At 43.2% G+C, this 15958-nt stretch overlaps 2 protein-coding genes across 3 annotated transcripts in view; one reads left to right on the plus strand and one right to left on the minus strand.

The window, feature by feature from the left end:
• The first annotated feature begins 3320 nt into the window (after window positions 1-3320).
• Window positions 3321-5470, plus strand: LOC145450067 (uncharacterized). Its single transcript, XM_080328545.1, has 4 exons — window positions 3321-3512; window positions 4398-4585; window positions 4825-4911; window positions 5377-5470. Exons 1-4 carry the CDS (start codon window positions 3321-3323, stop codon window positions 5468-5470), a joined length of 561 nt encoding a protein of 186 aa, XP_080184671.1.
• Window positions 5471-6624: 1154 nt separating this feature from the next.
• Window positions 6625-15958, minus strand: part of LOC145449769 (uncharacterized) — a 35363-nt gene continuing 26029 nt past the window's right edge. Inside the window, exons 6-11 of one of the 2 annotated variants that reach the window (XM_080328193.1) lie at window positions 13635-13689; window positions 13197-13350; window positions 11512-11609; window positions 11367-11438; window positions 11165-11301; window positions 6625-8042 (exon numbers count right to left, since the gene is read on the minus strand). In XM_080328193.1, the coding sequence (XP_080184319.1) occupies window positions 7655-8042; window positions 11165-11301; window positions 11367-11438; window positions 11512-11609; window positions 13197-13350; window positions 13635-13689 (904 nt within the window). In that variant the 3' untranslated portion in view covers window positions 6625-7654. Of the gene's footprint in view, window positions 8043-11164; window positions 11302-11366; window positions 11439-11511; window positions 11614-13196; window positions 13351-13634; window positions 13690-15958 lie in introns of both variants that reach the window. The other variant, XM_080328192.1, reaches the window with a different exon arrangement.

Genomic DNA, 15958 nt, shown 5'->3' on the forward strand with positions numbered 1-15958 from the left:
GCCGACTAATATTTTATGTAAATTGTATAAAGCAGGGGTCGGGAACCTTTTTAACCCGAAGAGCCATATTGGCCCTATTTTTTCCATTTTAACTGTCAAAGAGCCATACATTTAAATCAACGGTTACGTCACAATTGAAAATTCGTGACGTCGTGGTATCACTGATTCGAGCTATCTACATTCTACATGGGATTCGTTGTCTGTGCCACATGTAGGCCTATTTGTAAAAACTCGTACTAATCATGCTGGCTGCCGTATTTGAACATGCGAAACTTGAGATAAATAGATCTTTTGCACATTACATCTTTCTAATCCTATTACAGTGAGAGCCATACGATATTTTTCGAAGCTTAGGACAATTAACATTTCCAACAGACGTAGATAACACTTGCCAACAAAATAACTTTTTTTAGTGCCAAAGATATTTCAATGGTTTCTAGGTAAACATATATGTTTGGGCTGCTGAGTTCGAAAATGACACCCTTTTTTTTGAATTGGCTCTGGTTTTTGAGATATCGATATTTTTTCAATTAATTTAATTAATATTTATTTTATTTAATCGTCGTAAGCAGAATACTTGGAACTATGCAGATTTTGGATTTGCTCGGCGATCCTTGCCTCACTCTAAAGAAGTATACTCGACTCACAGACAAAAACTGCATCGAAGGGCTTCTGCATAAAATGGGAGTGCCACAATATAGACCTCAAGAGTGGCGCTTATTCATAGACAGTTTGAAAAAGAGTTTGAACACTGATATGCATCTCTTCCAATTGGGCACTCAACAAAACTAAAAGAAGGGTACAATTACATTAAAACGGTATTACAGAAACTGGATTATGACTCTCACCAATGATTAATCTGTGTAGACTTGAAAATGGGTAAATGTGTTGCTTGGCCAGCACAGTGACTATACAAAATAGCCATGTTTTATCTGCTTTTGGGATAGCTGAGCGTGCACTGATCACTGGATGAAGAAAGGGTCACCAGTTAGAGATTCCATGAGAGTAGGTGAAGCTAACATCATAAATGAACCTTAAGTTGCTGGGGAGAAGATCATCATTCCACCGCTGCACATAAAACTTGGTTTGATGAAGTAATTTGTGAAAAACTTCTTGGAGGTACAGAACTTCAATATACAATTGAATAGTATATTCATATTGAAATAAACCCGAATATTTTCGGCTGACACTCGTCAGGGGTAATCGTCAGCAACTATTAGAGAATTGGAAAGAACATTGTATATCAACAATCGTATTACAAAATATGACGTCACCTACATGACAGAGAGAGCGTTCAATGTACTATTTTTAGGTGGTACACGAACTCTTTTTGTTGACAGAGTTTGGGTTGGTGTAGTTTGATAAAAGTCGACTCCAAGGCACACAAATGAAAGTGTGAACGCCCCCCCCCCAACGACGCAAAATCTGTCATTTCGATAATTATTCACACAAATCGGATTATCTGACAGATTTCAAATTTTTCTGTCAACCCCATAAATACGTTGACTTGTCTTCAAAACGATGCAAAACGAATTTGATTCAATTCCAACCTGTAGAAGTGGAGTTATTGCAGTTGAAAGTTCTGGATTTGTAAAAATAGCATTGGTGGTGGATAATCCCAGGATTTTTAATGAAAAAATCAAATAACTCCGCTTCTGCGGGTGGAATCGGGTCTGCTATTCTCTTCGATCAATCATCGTATCGTACAATCCAAGATTTCGAGTTGGGTATCTCAAATTCGCGAGTGATATTGGTCCCCGGCGCGACAGCGATTTAAAGTTCAGGATTTTTAAAATGAGGGTCCGAGCCACTGCCCCTGAATATGCAGACATTGTCTTTACCTCTCAACTACATCCTGCTTATACTATACCACGAGAATAATAATTACTCTGACCGCGATGAAAATTTACCGACAAGTTGCTGCTATAATGATCAATTCAGTACAAAAATAAAAATTAGGCAAAGAGCCATATCTTATACACAAAAGTGATATATATGGTTCGCGAGCCATATGCTCCCGACATCTGATGAAGTATAACTGATAAAGACGAGATCGACTCTGAAATCGATGAAGAGCAAAATCAAATCGAACGAAAGCCGATCTACTGGGGCGTCTGGGATCACTTGACCATATTATTTTGGTGCAGGGGGTATTTTCATATTATGAGCAAATTTCGCCAACGACTCACCACTGCTCCCGATACAAATTTAAGGACGAAGTGAGGTAGGCCTATCTCCAAAGAGAAGAAAAATTTATGCAGAAGTGTTTGATGAGAGAGATTTCGGTTGCTCGATGAATTCCAACGGAAAAATAAACAATCGTAACGAACGACAATGATGGGGATAGAGGCACCACGGGTTTCATGTATGAACCGGACTGTGACAGCGACTGTAAACTGGAATAGGCATGCAGCGTCTCCCTTTCTACTCGTAAAGAGGTATCTGCAGTGTTGGCTTTCGCCGACTTGTCGCAGGAAGTGGTGTTCAAAAATAATTTTTCTGTTCAAATTGTACTGGATACTTGATAAAAATTTTAGGTTATCTAAAAAAATGCTGCACGCCAATTTTGGCCAAATTCCAACCTATAGTGGCATTGCTATAAGAAAAAAGTTTTGGATTTATTTAATAAAAATATATATAATTTTTTTCTCAAAGTTTACTGGCTATACCCCATGAAATTGTTGGATTGTCTGAAAAGTTGATAACGATGTAACAATGACGTGTCATTGCCACTATCTTTCGGAATCCCTCGGCGGTTATGCAAATGGCCGTTTTGCTGGTTATTACGATATTCAATACCAGCACAAATTGTGTAAGTTGATGTTCCATTTATCTTACTCACTATTGTAATTTCACAATATTACCGTGCCGTAAATTCATAAATTGACGGACAATGTTCTGGCTACATCGAGACAAATATAGACTATTCAAAAACATTAATCAATTATTCATAACCTTCAATGTACGTGTTATAGATCAAATTTTTCATTGGCTATTGCTCGAGTGGAAGGTCTGTAAAGGTAGTAGGCTGAACGCGGAACCATCAAAATCTCCGACCATTTTGTAGTTGTGAACGAGTTTGATTGACTCTTCTATGTCGTAGTCGGGAAATTTGCTGGCATAACCAACTTTTGTTAATCTGTTCTGTGATATATGTATAGGCTGCTCCCGACACCATTGGACCCGCGGCACATGACTTCAGTCCGTTTACTGGCGCCAAGGTTGGGATGCACCTAGAGCTATGCTATGCTATGGTTTAATTTCGAAAATTTATGCGACAATTTAGCGATAGGCCTATTGTTCTACTGGTCACAGAAAGGATGCCAGGTAGGACTCTTCGCAGAAGGCGCAGCCAGAATTTCAATGAAAAATGCTCGAATCACGAAGACAGCGAATATGCCGTTCATGCCATGTCATCTAATTCGGATTCGGAACGTTACGTCAAATTGGGACGATCTGTGTTTCAGCTTCACGCTCCGCGTAGAGATCCGTTGTGGATCACCGTTCTCGAGGTAACGATGAGACTTTTGTGTTATAATTAAAAATTCAGTGAATTTAATAGCGTTGGATTTTGAATGTGATAGCGTCTACCTATTATCTAATTGATAGAAAACATCTTTAAATCAACCCTAATAAATCATCAAGCACAACCACTCGATAAAGTTGAATGTAAAATCATGAGCAGGAATTGTCGAACCACGTAGAGAATATTGTTGATTAAAATTAGAACTGAAAAGTATAGGAGTATAACCAGATTTCAAGAAAACGAAACTTTATTAGAATTTGAACGAGAATAGTTCTAACAACTTCTCTACAATAATACTGTATTCATCCCTCCCAATTAGACCAGGATTCGCCAACACTTGGCTATTTTAGAGGACTATATAGATGACTAAATGTAAAATACAGGATCCGGGCTTGTATAGAGGCGATCTCCAGTGTTAAATTGTGTGGTCTTCATTCAGACTAGCGAAAAATTTGGCATTATTGTGCAAGTTGTTGTTGCTATTTGTGGTAGGCTATTCATGGTGTTTGTTGACTACTATGGTCATTGGTCATTTACACTAGGCCCAGCTTACACGGATGATATTGCGAGGAGGAGCCTAGATAAACCTCCAACCCTTAAACAGGAATTCTGGAGTCGACCTCGGGTGGACTCGAACCCGCAACCCATTGGTGTTGCAGCTGTGGATTATACCATGCACTGCGATATCTTGCCACACTATTGTGCAAGTGTATTGTACATTGCCGACATTTGGAACTTTACCGTTGCTTCCTAGTGGGTAGGCCTATGTGAACGTATCGTGATGATGATTGGTCGCAATTTGTAATTGGTTGGACCTGAATTACGATTACGGACGTTTTTGCATATATTCACAATCGATTATAATTTTAAGGTCGTCGGACTATTGACTGCGTTTGGTCTGATGTATTATTCATACTATTACTTCGACCATCTCCATTTCCATGTTTCTCATGGTTACGCGCACCTCGGATATCCATCAGCACAACATGTAGTAGGACAGAGATACCTTGTGGGAAAAGGAACCGAGAAAAACGACACCATGGCAATGCAATGGTTCAGGTATACTTTCATACATATATACCATGAACTGGCTGTAGGATATAATAGTTTCGGCGACTGTGCGTGGGGAAATCCAAGCCCTCGCGACGGCACCGTGAACCTGAACCCAATCTGTTGGTGCTTAGCCTGTCTCAGTTACACAAATGCAATCTTAACAACGTTATAGACACTTTGTCGTCTAACAAGTATTGTTATTAGCATGCTTCGCTATCTCCTGAAATTTCGAATTATATATCTAGAGCGGCGGCTGATCAGGGGCATCCGGAGGCTAGTTTCAATCTGGCTGTCGGTCACATGCACGGTTCAAAGACAGAGCTGCGTAAAGGGTAAATTTGATAATACCAGACTGTTACTTTTTAGAATGAGCTTCGTTAAAAGGGAAAGCCCATCAATAGGATTCCAATATACCGAGGGAACGACGAAGCCACTTACGCAGGCGGTCCGGGTTCAAGTCCCGCAGTCGGAGGTTATTCTGGGGTCCTCGTCCCCCCGTGTCGCTGTTCTTACGGCAACAAAAAAGCCCAGAAAAATACCCAATAAAGAAAGACAAAACCAAGAAAGAGCGACTATAAAAGGATCGACGAATAACGATATTAATATCAAAAAGATTAACATCGGACACTAGGCCGAGGTGGATGCCTGATCAGGAGACCGCGACTGGTCGTTTCGGCATCCTCCTATCTGTTCATTACATTGCATCGTGTCTTGTATATCGCAAGGTACATTGTGCGAGTGTGCCGGGCCTATGAGAATATAGTCTGACGATCATTATCAATATTGTTTCTTTTTAGAGAGCCTGAAAGACTCCTACGCTTCGCCGCCGACAAGGGTGTTGAAGCGGCTCATCACGCCCTGAGCCTGTGCGCGAGAAGAGGTTGTGATTGAGATTTTTTCTTGTGTCCTGGAAAAAATATAACTTTGAACGTGACAGTTGGGTAAATATAGCTTTGAACTGAGACGAGTGACTCTCCGAAGTGTTACCATATTTTGGAATCGGGAAAGGAGGACCCTTTCTCAAAATGTTCAAACTTAGAATACCGGAGGAAAATCTTGTAAAAATGGTAGATTTTTCCTACTTCGCGGTAGGTTGACTAAAAAAAGGTCAACGTTCCGGGTCAGCTACCGACATAGCCACCGGAACGTTACTTAAGTGCTGATTTACTGTATCTCAGTCGAATTTTTCCCTATATTTAACCAAATTTCTCAAAAAAGAGGACAAATTCTCAAAAAGGAGGACAAATCATCCTAAAGAAGGACGTACGGTAACTCTATCTGTGCGTGTCTTCCGGTCGTTTGTTTGAAAATCACATACTTAATATAACAGTGTTCAGGGTTGACATATTCAAAAATATTTTTCATCAATTTCACCACTGTACAAAAGCCAGACGAGCCTGAAATGCGACGGCGTGGGTCCAATGGCAACGCCATGCACTATAGACGAGACCAATTGTGATAGTGGCGCATGGCTTACAGAGGAAATTGCATTGGCTTCCCCCTACTATTCTCTCGAGAAGGTCACGACCAAATTCTCGATGTGGCTACTTTCACCTTTCTAGACGTCTCAGTGATTCCCAGATATTCCAACCCTAATCTATTCTGTTAGGGCTGGAGATGACTAGGGGCTCAACGTTTAAGGCATATATGTAACTATCGGATCCAAGCAGGTTGCCCAAAATCCATTCGAAATCCGGTAGGCCTACTGCTCCAGCTCCAGGGCTGGATCATGAGCAACTCCGTTCACGTTGCGATGTAATTTTGACAGCATATCACTTCCACTACAGTACCTAGCCCTGGCATCCTAGGCAATATGGCTTTGACCCTTTTCAACTTCGTTTCAAGCGTGCTGCATATCTTCCTTTTCCAAAACAAATTCGATCACTCCACTACCTGATACATAGACTTGGAGGGAAACAAAAATCATATGCTCAAAATATACTGAGACGTCGCTATGTCGACGTCATTCAGATTTCACCACTGAGAGTCAGAAGCCTATCCAGTCGCTAACTACCTCAACAGCCCTCGCGAAACGGCCGAGTCTCTACATTTCAAGTGAGTATTTTCTTCGCAAAATCTACGCGTGTCGCGAGACACGCTAGCGAGTGCAAGAAAAGAGAAAAAAGCGGCAATGGGTAAAATAATCAACAAATACAATTATCATCAAAACGACAAGGTGATAAAATACGAGACAGCGGCTGATCTATAGGTGAGCTACTTTAAGATAATCATAAAGAGATAAAACTACGCTTACCACTAGATAACATACCGACGTCGGACAGAACTTAGTAGTAAAATCGATTAGCAATAATGGCATGGTATGGTACGTCGTAAAGATGCAATTGAAGAAATAACAGAGACCGCATCTCAACGGGCTGAACGAGCGTACGCAATGGATAATAGCGGTAGTACGCGCGAGGGCGTCGAACAGGCCATATCCCACGCGTTTTGGGATCAAACAATGTTGAAAATTCGAAAAAGAACGCGACGTCCTGCATGTCATGTATTTTGAAACATCGATTGCAAGAGCCGGCGCCCGGCCGGGGGATATCGTAGCAGACAAAATAAAATTTGCTCAATTGCGATCGCGAAATCCGCGACGAGGAGGCGACCTGTATCCGATATACACGCCGCCAGTTAAAATAGACTGGTGCCACTGTACCGTGGGTGCGTAGTACCACTGTTGTTGTACGTCCGGGTTGACGGACGAGGATGATATGCAAGTCGTACGTATACGCAACTGGTATCTGCAAACGCATTAAAACTTCAGATCGTAACGAACGCAATCATACTCGCGTTCACAGCTCTCAATTCGGATAACGCCATGCGTCAAGGCTCACATCCTTTCGGGTAGTTACACTCGCGCGGATATGCGTCTTCCACCGCTAACTTGTCCTGTATATATTAAAACCTAGTACCGGCATTGATAGAATACGTCCGTGTGACGCAGTGGCGAGCGAAGCCTCAAGCCACAGGCAGTGCCATCGCGCTACGGGCGTTGGGTATAGACAGAATCCGCCTACCCACGAAAGCCCCGATTTGTACCTGCGTGCTGACTACTGTATAACGGACGCGTTACGTTTTTTCGGACGACGCGCAAACGACGTTTGTGACGTTTGTGACGTTTACGACGCCAGCGTTTGTGACGTTCACGTCGCCGTTGCTGGCTACGGGCTTGTCCGTCTCTGTCGTGGCGGCCTGCCTTTTGAGGAGCGATCCTCGCGGGCTGCCGCCGCAGTTACGCTTCGAGTCCGACGGCGTCAAAGACGGGCTGTCCGGCGGGCACTGTTCGTAACTCTCGCCCGAGGACTGGCTGGACAGCGCCCACGCGGCGGCCATGTTGTTGTCCGTGGGGTTTGAGATCGTTACGGTCGCACCGGAAGTGCTTTGTTCCTGGAGTTCTGAGGCGATTTCTTCGAATATCGAGATGAGATTGTCCATTCCGAGGAGGTATCCGTCCTCTCTGTAAGAAACAGGCAGGTTGAAACGGATGGAGAATCAAGTAGGCTTTTAGAAGTACAGGAGTAGCATGCGTTTAGCAGTTGAAGAGAAATTGCGCCGGAATAGATGGTGCAGTAGGGACATATATGTATTTAGTTAATCGTTTTGGCCAAAAAGCTTCAAGGCATCTTTAATACAAAAGTGGTAGAGTGCCTCTTCGATTTCGACACGCTGTGCGCTGCAGGATGCAACGCCTAATTCTAAAACATTTTGTGGAAAATAACCCTCGGGAGTCAGCGTGACAGGGTTGTTTTAACGGGGAATGGGCGATCGTTAAGTACACGCAATTCATTTTATGTGAATTATAATAAACAACTGCATTCATGGAAACACATCGCAAACATCATCTCATCGGCATATATTTCGCTCCCAGCACGACGAATAATTTCGAGTTTTGACGGATGCAATTATTATATCGTTAATTAATCGAGTGGTATAAGGCGTGATATATTTCCAATGGTATATGCCCAACCTGAAAGGATCGTCCAGACTTCGACCTCTTACCCATATTTTTTACTGCAGTCCTTAATATTTAGGGCGGGGAGGGGGCGCCAGACCTGACCAATTTTTGAAAAGGGGCGCTGAAGGAAAAAAGGCTAAGAATCACTGGTATAAAGTAAGTAATTTTGCGTATAAAACTGCTCTCGCACTACGTTAACATCGCACTTGATCCGCTTCAGAATGTATAGTCAAACACGATTCGGATGTTTCATTCGAATTACGTGTGTGGCAACTATGCGTTTGAGTAACGGGAAACGGATGACTCTTACAATAAACTGAATACCTCGTTTGCATCCGCATGAACAACAGTTCGATTTCTTACAGCCGCCACGCCATTGAACAATAATATTTACAACGCTACTGCCACCGCGCAAATGACATATCGCGAGAGTTCGCATTTCCAAGTTTACGTAGATCAACAGCCTGCACAATAGTTTACCTTTATACGCGGTTCACTCGCGTGTTGTTCTAGTAGCTAGTTTAATACAGATTTGGGGACTACACCCACGCATAAGCCGATAAATCCCATACATTCCGGAACGCTACGCTAAACTTCTTGTTTTTCACTATTTCAGCGTCTTACTGCGCGAACGGGGAGTAATAGACCCACAGGTGTTCCGCAACTTGGCTATAAACAACACAAAATTCGTAGTGCATCCAACATCCAATCAGAACGATTATACCATCTTCACCTTTATTTAGACACGCTAACTCGGGCGCACGATACCGCCGTCAAAGCGCTATGGAAATATATGTAGTCTCTCGTCACTAGGGCTGGGCAAAATCGAGTACCTGAGTGATTCGATTCTGAACTACGTATTGCGCTTCGAGTCGAGTATCCCTCATTATGACGTCACAACGGAATGTATTATGTCAAAGTGCAAATTTGTACCATTGCACCTTATAAAGCCACCACAACGAACATAATGCCTAGCTGTTATCCGTCACGTTAAAGGTACTTTGGTATTTTATCGACCATGTCGATTTCATTGCACTTGTTGACAATGTTGTGGGGTGATCATGACTTCGGAAATGTGTTATTTCCAGTAACGTTCGTAGGTTGTAGTTTGTACTATGTCTCGTTGGCTGCGACACGGCCAATCAAGGCTTCAAGCCTTTCTCAGTGGAAAATAGTATCAAAGTTATAATTCTCGTTAGTAAATTAACTTTTCAGTTGCGAGGAGCGTATAATTTCAGTACTCGAAAAAATTGTCTTTTACTACTCGACTCGAATCATTGTGCCCAGCCCTACTCGTCACACCATGACGCCGGGAAACCCGGACGCTAAACATTTCGCAAGTCTGACGACAGCAAGCCATCGTTCTGACGTGATAGTGTGCATAATTTGGAATTAGAACTCAGCTGACGTCTTTGAGCGTGTTTTTGAGCAGCGGAATAACGAGCAGATGGCTTCTTGGTAGAAAGATCCGGATACGGTCACCACGCATTTCCCTCCGGAATGTGGCTTTCTCTACCCGGCTACCTTCACACTTCCGACACAACACCTTATGGCAGGGAGTTTGTGATGCATCCACCTTTCGGCGGTCAATTAATATTTAATTCAAATTTAAACAACGCCTTAAGGCTTAATTATCGATAAGGCGCCGAGGATGCTTTAAATATAAAACGGTTTACTTCCCAACCCGATTTCATACTTCATCGAACCGAATAGAGCAGTCAGCAGTGGACCCCAGCCTTTTTGGATGTCGGAGCCGCATTTCAAACCTCAGAGTACGTATGGAGCCGCATGAAGACACTCGTGCAGGCTACTTATAACGAAAATTTAAACGTAGCTAGCCTACCTCTAGATCTCACCATCCGGCTAATTCAAAATCATGCACATATACTTCTATATCGGTTATTTTAGCATTGATAAACAAAAATTGGCGAGTGCTATACATTGAAATAAACAGAAAATTCATATCAATACTACAACATACTATTGTGTCGTTATGGGATAGCTCTTCATACATTCCAGCACTTGATGCACAAGTTCGCGGGGGATTACACGCTGAGCAATATTGGACTTGTTGTTGATTTATTGTGCACTACGAGCCGTTATTTTGATGCTACTAAAGTTGTGTCGAAATATACTCTTTACTGAGACGATATATAAAGTACTGTGACCAGCAGAAATCAAAATATATCCTTGTATTACGCATTCGACGCAAGTCTGCAAGAATTCTCGTTCCAAGTTCTCAGAATCGACCTTGGACGGCTTTAAAAACAACTAATATCCCTCATTTCAGCATTCATATACGAAAATTGACAATAACTATTCATAGCAACAAACGAGTGTCGTCTATATGATGTTCCCAAAGCGCAATGAAATATGTACGGTCATAAATACCCGAATTCTTAACGTGATGTAGATTGCAGACTGACACTGACCAGATTTTTTGTGGTCGCATAAAATGTACCTATTTCAACTGTTAACATCATTCATACTGGTTTGACGTCATAATGAGTGATGCTCGCGTACTTGACCTAATACTCATTCAGAAACGAACCACTCTACCCAGCCATACTATAGTACGTGATACCACCAACGCAACACCCTAAAGCGCACAAACAAATTCCCACCTGTTACCCTCCACCCAGTTTTCGCGGTGAGTAAGCCGGTCCTCGCCGGGCAGTTTGGTGGTTTTTCCGAAATCGATCATCCACGACGAGGCCTGGCCCGTCTGATCGTGAACAAACAAGAGGGAACTGCCGATGACCTGAAACACAGAGCGGCAGGAATCAAAACCAACGTCATCACGCACAGCAATACCGGGAAACCGACCTCGTGCGACATGAAGAATTCAGACTTTTCGGCCGCGCTGCGAATTTCCTTCAACCGCGCGATATACTTTTCCTGCGCGCACAGAACAAAAGAACGGGCACGTCATCACCAGCGTTTTAACTCAACGCCAAACGGTAGAACTCACCAAGACCTCGATTTTGTCGTCTATAAAATATTTGAACGCACTTTTGACTTGGTCCATCGTTTTTGTTAGCTTGTAATCCTTGCTGGGCTCTTTGTCTCCTTTCTGTGTGCGCAGAAGAAAAAAAATTAACGGCACCGCAACGCGCGTAGCACAATGCCATTTCTACGGAAATCGACGGAAGACTTGCGCGTGACCGGATATTGCCGACTTGAACGCGCGGCGGGCACAAAGTTTAAGACCGGTGCGTAATGTTGCCGACAATTGAGCATGCGACACTTTATCATGCTTCATGCTATAACTATAGTTTAGAATTCAAAAACTAACCCTAACCAAACCCCGAAATTAATCCTTACAAAACCCTAACCCAAGGGTTCTTGAAAGAGGTCCACGGACCCACTGGGGGTCCGCTGGCTACCTCTAAGGAGTCCATGAAAGGTCAATGTTTGAACTACAACTATAAAACTACATTGTCCCTCATAACAGTTGTCCTTTTTTGTGATTTACGTCTTTTTTGTGGCCTGTTCTGCGCTCACCACAGGTCACAAGGGAAAGCGATGACTGTTTTAATCATCAGCTTACAAAATTTCGCGGGTAGGGGGTTCACGCCACCGCCTACAGAAATACAGGGGTCTGCGCTAAAAAGCGGTAAATAACACTGTCCTAACCCATTTCGAACCTTAAATCTAGCCCACATTTTCAAGTGTCTTATGTCCAAGTGTCGCATGATCATATATCCACGGGCAAGACCCGATGTCTCACGCCGAAAATAGACAGCAGCGGGGACGAGAAGATACTGCAGTTCGCGACCGCTGACATGTTACAGCGCGTCAGATGTTTATAAATACGAAAAACGAGGCATTTGACGCTTGGCGTCGTCTGAAGTCCCTAACCCTAACCCTTTGCATCGTTATTGTAGCAGGCCGGTGCTAAAGCGAGACGCGCGCCTGCAAACATGATTTCAAAGGCGCTGCGCTTATCAGAATCGCGTGATAAGAAGTGAAAAGACGGAACGCTTTTGCTCCTACTGTAAGAATATATTTCGCTGCTTCGTATCTACGACACAGTAAAAAGTTTTTACTTATCGAATATTAGCGGATGGAGACCCGCAGTCAACCGTGGGAAGTTTAGTTTGATGAAGCCCTCCCAATCATGTTTGGAGTATATACAGTACAATTCGAATTTGCCGTGGTCTAGTGCAGCGACTTTTAACCGGAGTTCAAACGAACAACAGGGGTTCGCTGAGCCAGTCCCAGTGGTTCGGCGGAGGTTCGAGCATTACCATGCGATGACTATAATATGCAATGAGCCAGATTTTTGTTTTTATGACTCGGTGAAAATTTTGTGGTTCGCTAGGTTAAGAACCGCTGGGCTGGTATATAGACAACTCAAGATTATTTCGAACAGTCCAACTGAATCCACGAGGACGCGCGGAGGCACATCCAAAATGAATATTCATAGGGGGGGCAATCTCTGCAACAACTAAGTGACGACGCAATCAATCGATATGACATCACAATGCTTTAAATAATGGGCGAAAAGGCGCGTATTTGTCCACCATTTTAGGTTACGCGGCGCAGGAACACCCTGAGGCCTGATTAGAAGTTATCATGAAAAGAAGCATCAAGTCTCCAACAACAAGAAGACAACAATTCGTAGGCCGGCAGCTAATTCAAGCCTGGGTATACTTGCCTTGATTCCCTCGATGCGGAACCCGAGATTCGACGACGAGCTGACGTGTTCCCGCCATTGCATATAACGCGGTTTGGTGACGGCCTTTTGCTGATGTTCCTCGGCGGTCGGCTCCTCCGGCGAGATCTCGGTCATCTTTTTGTACATATCCTGCAGACACAACGCACCTTTGACCTCGGGCGAGCGCCTTCAAAATGCTGGCGAGGCGCAACCAAAGCGATAACCCATTGATAAATATACTACAGCCGACTGCCATTGTACAATTCAGAGCACGTCACAGTAGAAGCAAAACTTCGTGTCGATATAAATAGAACATAGCTATGTACCGAGGCATGTTGACGATGGGAATTCGTGACAATCTCGTGGATATGTTTAAAGTTACGGTCACTGGCATGTAGCATGTAGCAACGGTCCAATATACAATGAAAACTCACATGCCGTAGCCTTGGCTTTATCTTGGCTTTGACCAATTCGTCTTCGAGATACGTTCTGTGAATACGCGAAGCCAGTTTAGAGAAGATTGTTAAACCAAAATATTCCATACATAATCACATACTCTTGGAGGCACAAAGTTCAATGTACAGTAGGATAGCATATTCATAATTCATATTGATATAAACCAGAATACTTTTGGCTGACATTCGTCAGGTGTAATCGTCAGCAACTGGTAACGGCAAATATGTTTTGTGATACGATTGTTGATACACAGTGTTCTTTCCAATTCTCTACTCGTTGCTGATGATTACCCCTGACACGAGTGTCAGCCGAATATATTCAGGTATTTTCAATATGTGAATATGCTATACAATTGTATAATCATTACTATAATATCAAGCGGCGACTTCTAGAAATACAAACATGGGTCTAATAGGGAAGTCGTGCGGTCTCTTGCTGGAAACTGTGAAGTTTCTAAGCAAAGAATCTTAATGGATGAAACGGCGAGGTTTTCAATGGAATTGTTTATTAGTTGTCGGACCTTTTCTCGACTATCCGGCGCAGCGGGGGAAAATGTAGCACTGTCGGTGACAATAGTAGCGAGCAAAGAAAACAAACTATAAGCAAGTGCATTTACGCGGTCGCCTCCAAAGAGCGGGCCTGAATAAACTCGATCCTTGAGCGTGCGGTAAGGCCCTTGCGCTTCGCAATAACTATTATAACTCATAGGCCGCATCTTCAGCCAAGGTTAAATGGATGATTCAGCATGGAATAGACGGACCGTGAATCCGCAGCGTCACCGAAACTTTCCAAAGATCGGCTGATGCATGCAAAACCTAATGCGAAAACGTCGGTATTTTCAGTAATTCTCATATTCATCCCAAAGACTCAAGGCAGCTATTTCCACAGCTATACCGATATATTGAAACATAGGAAATCGAATCATCATAAAACCAGCAGAAACGCATGAGCATTTAACCAACTTGAGAGATATTTCAAAAATGGCCAAGCACCTCGGTATGTAACAGCACTCGTCACGCATCCCAGAGATTTAGGAGCAGGGTAGGACCGGAGATCAACGAAACCGGTAAGCCGTATATTATTATTAGGTACAATGTGTAGCCGACCGCCTTTAGACACATAAAGATCCAAGCCACCGTACGTCATTTCCTACCTATCGCTGCAGAATGCGGGAAACGCGAATGATTCACGAAGGAAAGAACAAATCACTACAAAGCAATGAACAAAAAAGTCCGATTCAAATATACCCTGCGACCTCATTGATCCCGCACTTACAAAATGGAAGAACAACGATGATTAAATTATCGACCCAATTTTTCGGGCAGGGAAATTACGACACGTGGCTGTTACAGCTATAGCATATTGCCGACAAGCTCCACATAAATAATGCGTCCGGGTGGACAGGGAATTATTTTAGCGCGTAACACGGATTGAACGCCGTACTAAAAAGAAAGCGATTGATCCGAATTCATTTATAACAGTGCTGACATTTGCGACGCGTCTCAAAGGGCCGCGTAATGCAGCTCTTCCAAACCGCGAATTCTCCTAAAATAACGCCTGATGACGACATAATTATGCGACGGTAGTGATGCGTGTCGCGTCATTTCGAAGGTTACGATATAACGCGCGAATAGCTCGCATTCAAGTCGCTTTTGATGAGCGCTTCGATTTTGAACCGGATGAAAAGACTGCAGCTATTTATAAACCCTTCCGGCGGATGAACTGAAGAAAAATCGCGAAATATGCCGTTTTTTTTTCAGCTTGCGAATTGAAAACAACACCGCGTTGCCATGCAAAATCGCGATGGGCTCGTCTACAGAAACAACGCGTTGTCATTTTAGGCGTCTTCGGTGCGACCTTACGCACGCTCGCGTCACGCCGAATATTTGCGAGGGCTAAGTGATCGGCACAGTCAAGGTTGAGTTTCTTACTTTACAGGCGCCGCCGTATGTAATGACGCGCAAATGGAGCTTGGAATTTGTATTGATATACCGTGATGCCGGGATACCAGAACAAAAGAGAGAACACACAAACTTTGTCGTCAGAGAACGGAAAACGGACGCGACATTTTCTTGGCTTTCCACCGGGTCAAAATGCTGTACAAATAATTCACCGAGGAAGATCATACTCAAACATCCTTGGCGCATTGCCAGCAACGGGCGAGCAATGAACATTCAAATTACCAGCTGATTCCGATAAATTCTCATACTACATTGCTCATACTGGTTGGATACTTGGCGTGAATTAGCGACATCTGATCATGATATGATGAACTATTTTGAAGTACTGTATACAATAACAA

Source organism: Botryllus schlosseri, chromosome 11 (assembly GCF_051294905.1).
Source record: "Botryllus schlosseri isolate E-star chromosome 11, Bs_hap1, whole genome shotgun sequence".
Taxonomy (NCBI): Eukaryota; Metazoa; Chordata; class Ascidiacea; order Stolidobranchia; family Styelidae; genus Botryllus; species Botryllus schlosseri.

Excerpts from the sequence above, each read along its gene's own strand:
- LOC145450067 (XM_080328545.1), top strand. The coding sequence starts at position 3,321 with ATGCCAGGTAGGACTCTTCGCAGAAGGCGCAGCCAGAATTTCAATGAA. Across the intron at positions 4,586-4,824 it reads ATGGCAATGCAATGGTTCAG|AGCGGCGGCTGATCAGGGGC; the intron begins GTATACTTTCAT and ends TTATATATCTAG. Across the intron at positions 4,912-5,376 it reads AAGACAGAGCTGCGTAAAGG|AGAGCCTGAAAGACTCCTAC; the intron begins GTAAATTTGATA and ends GTTTCTTTTTAG.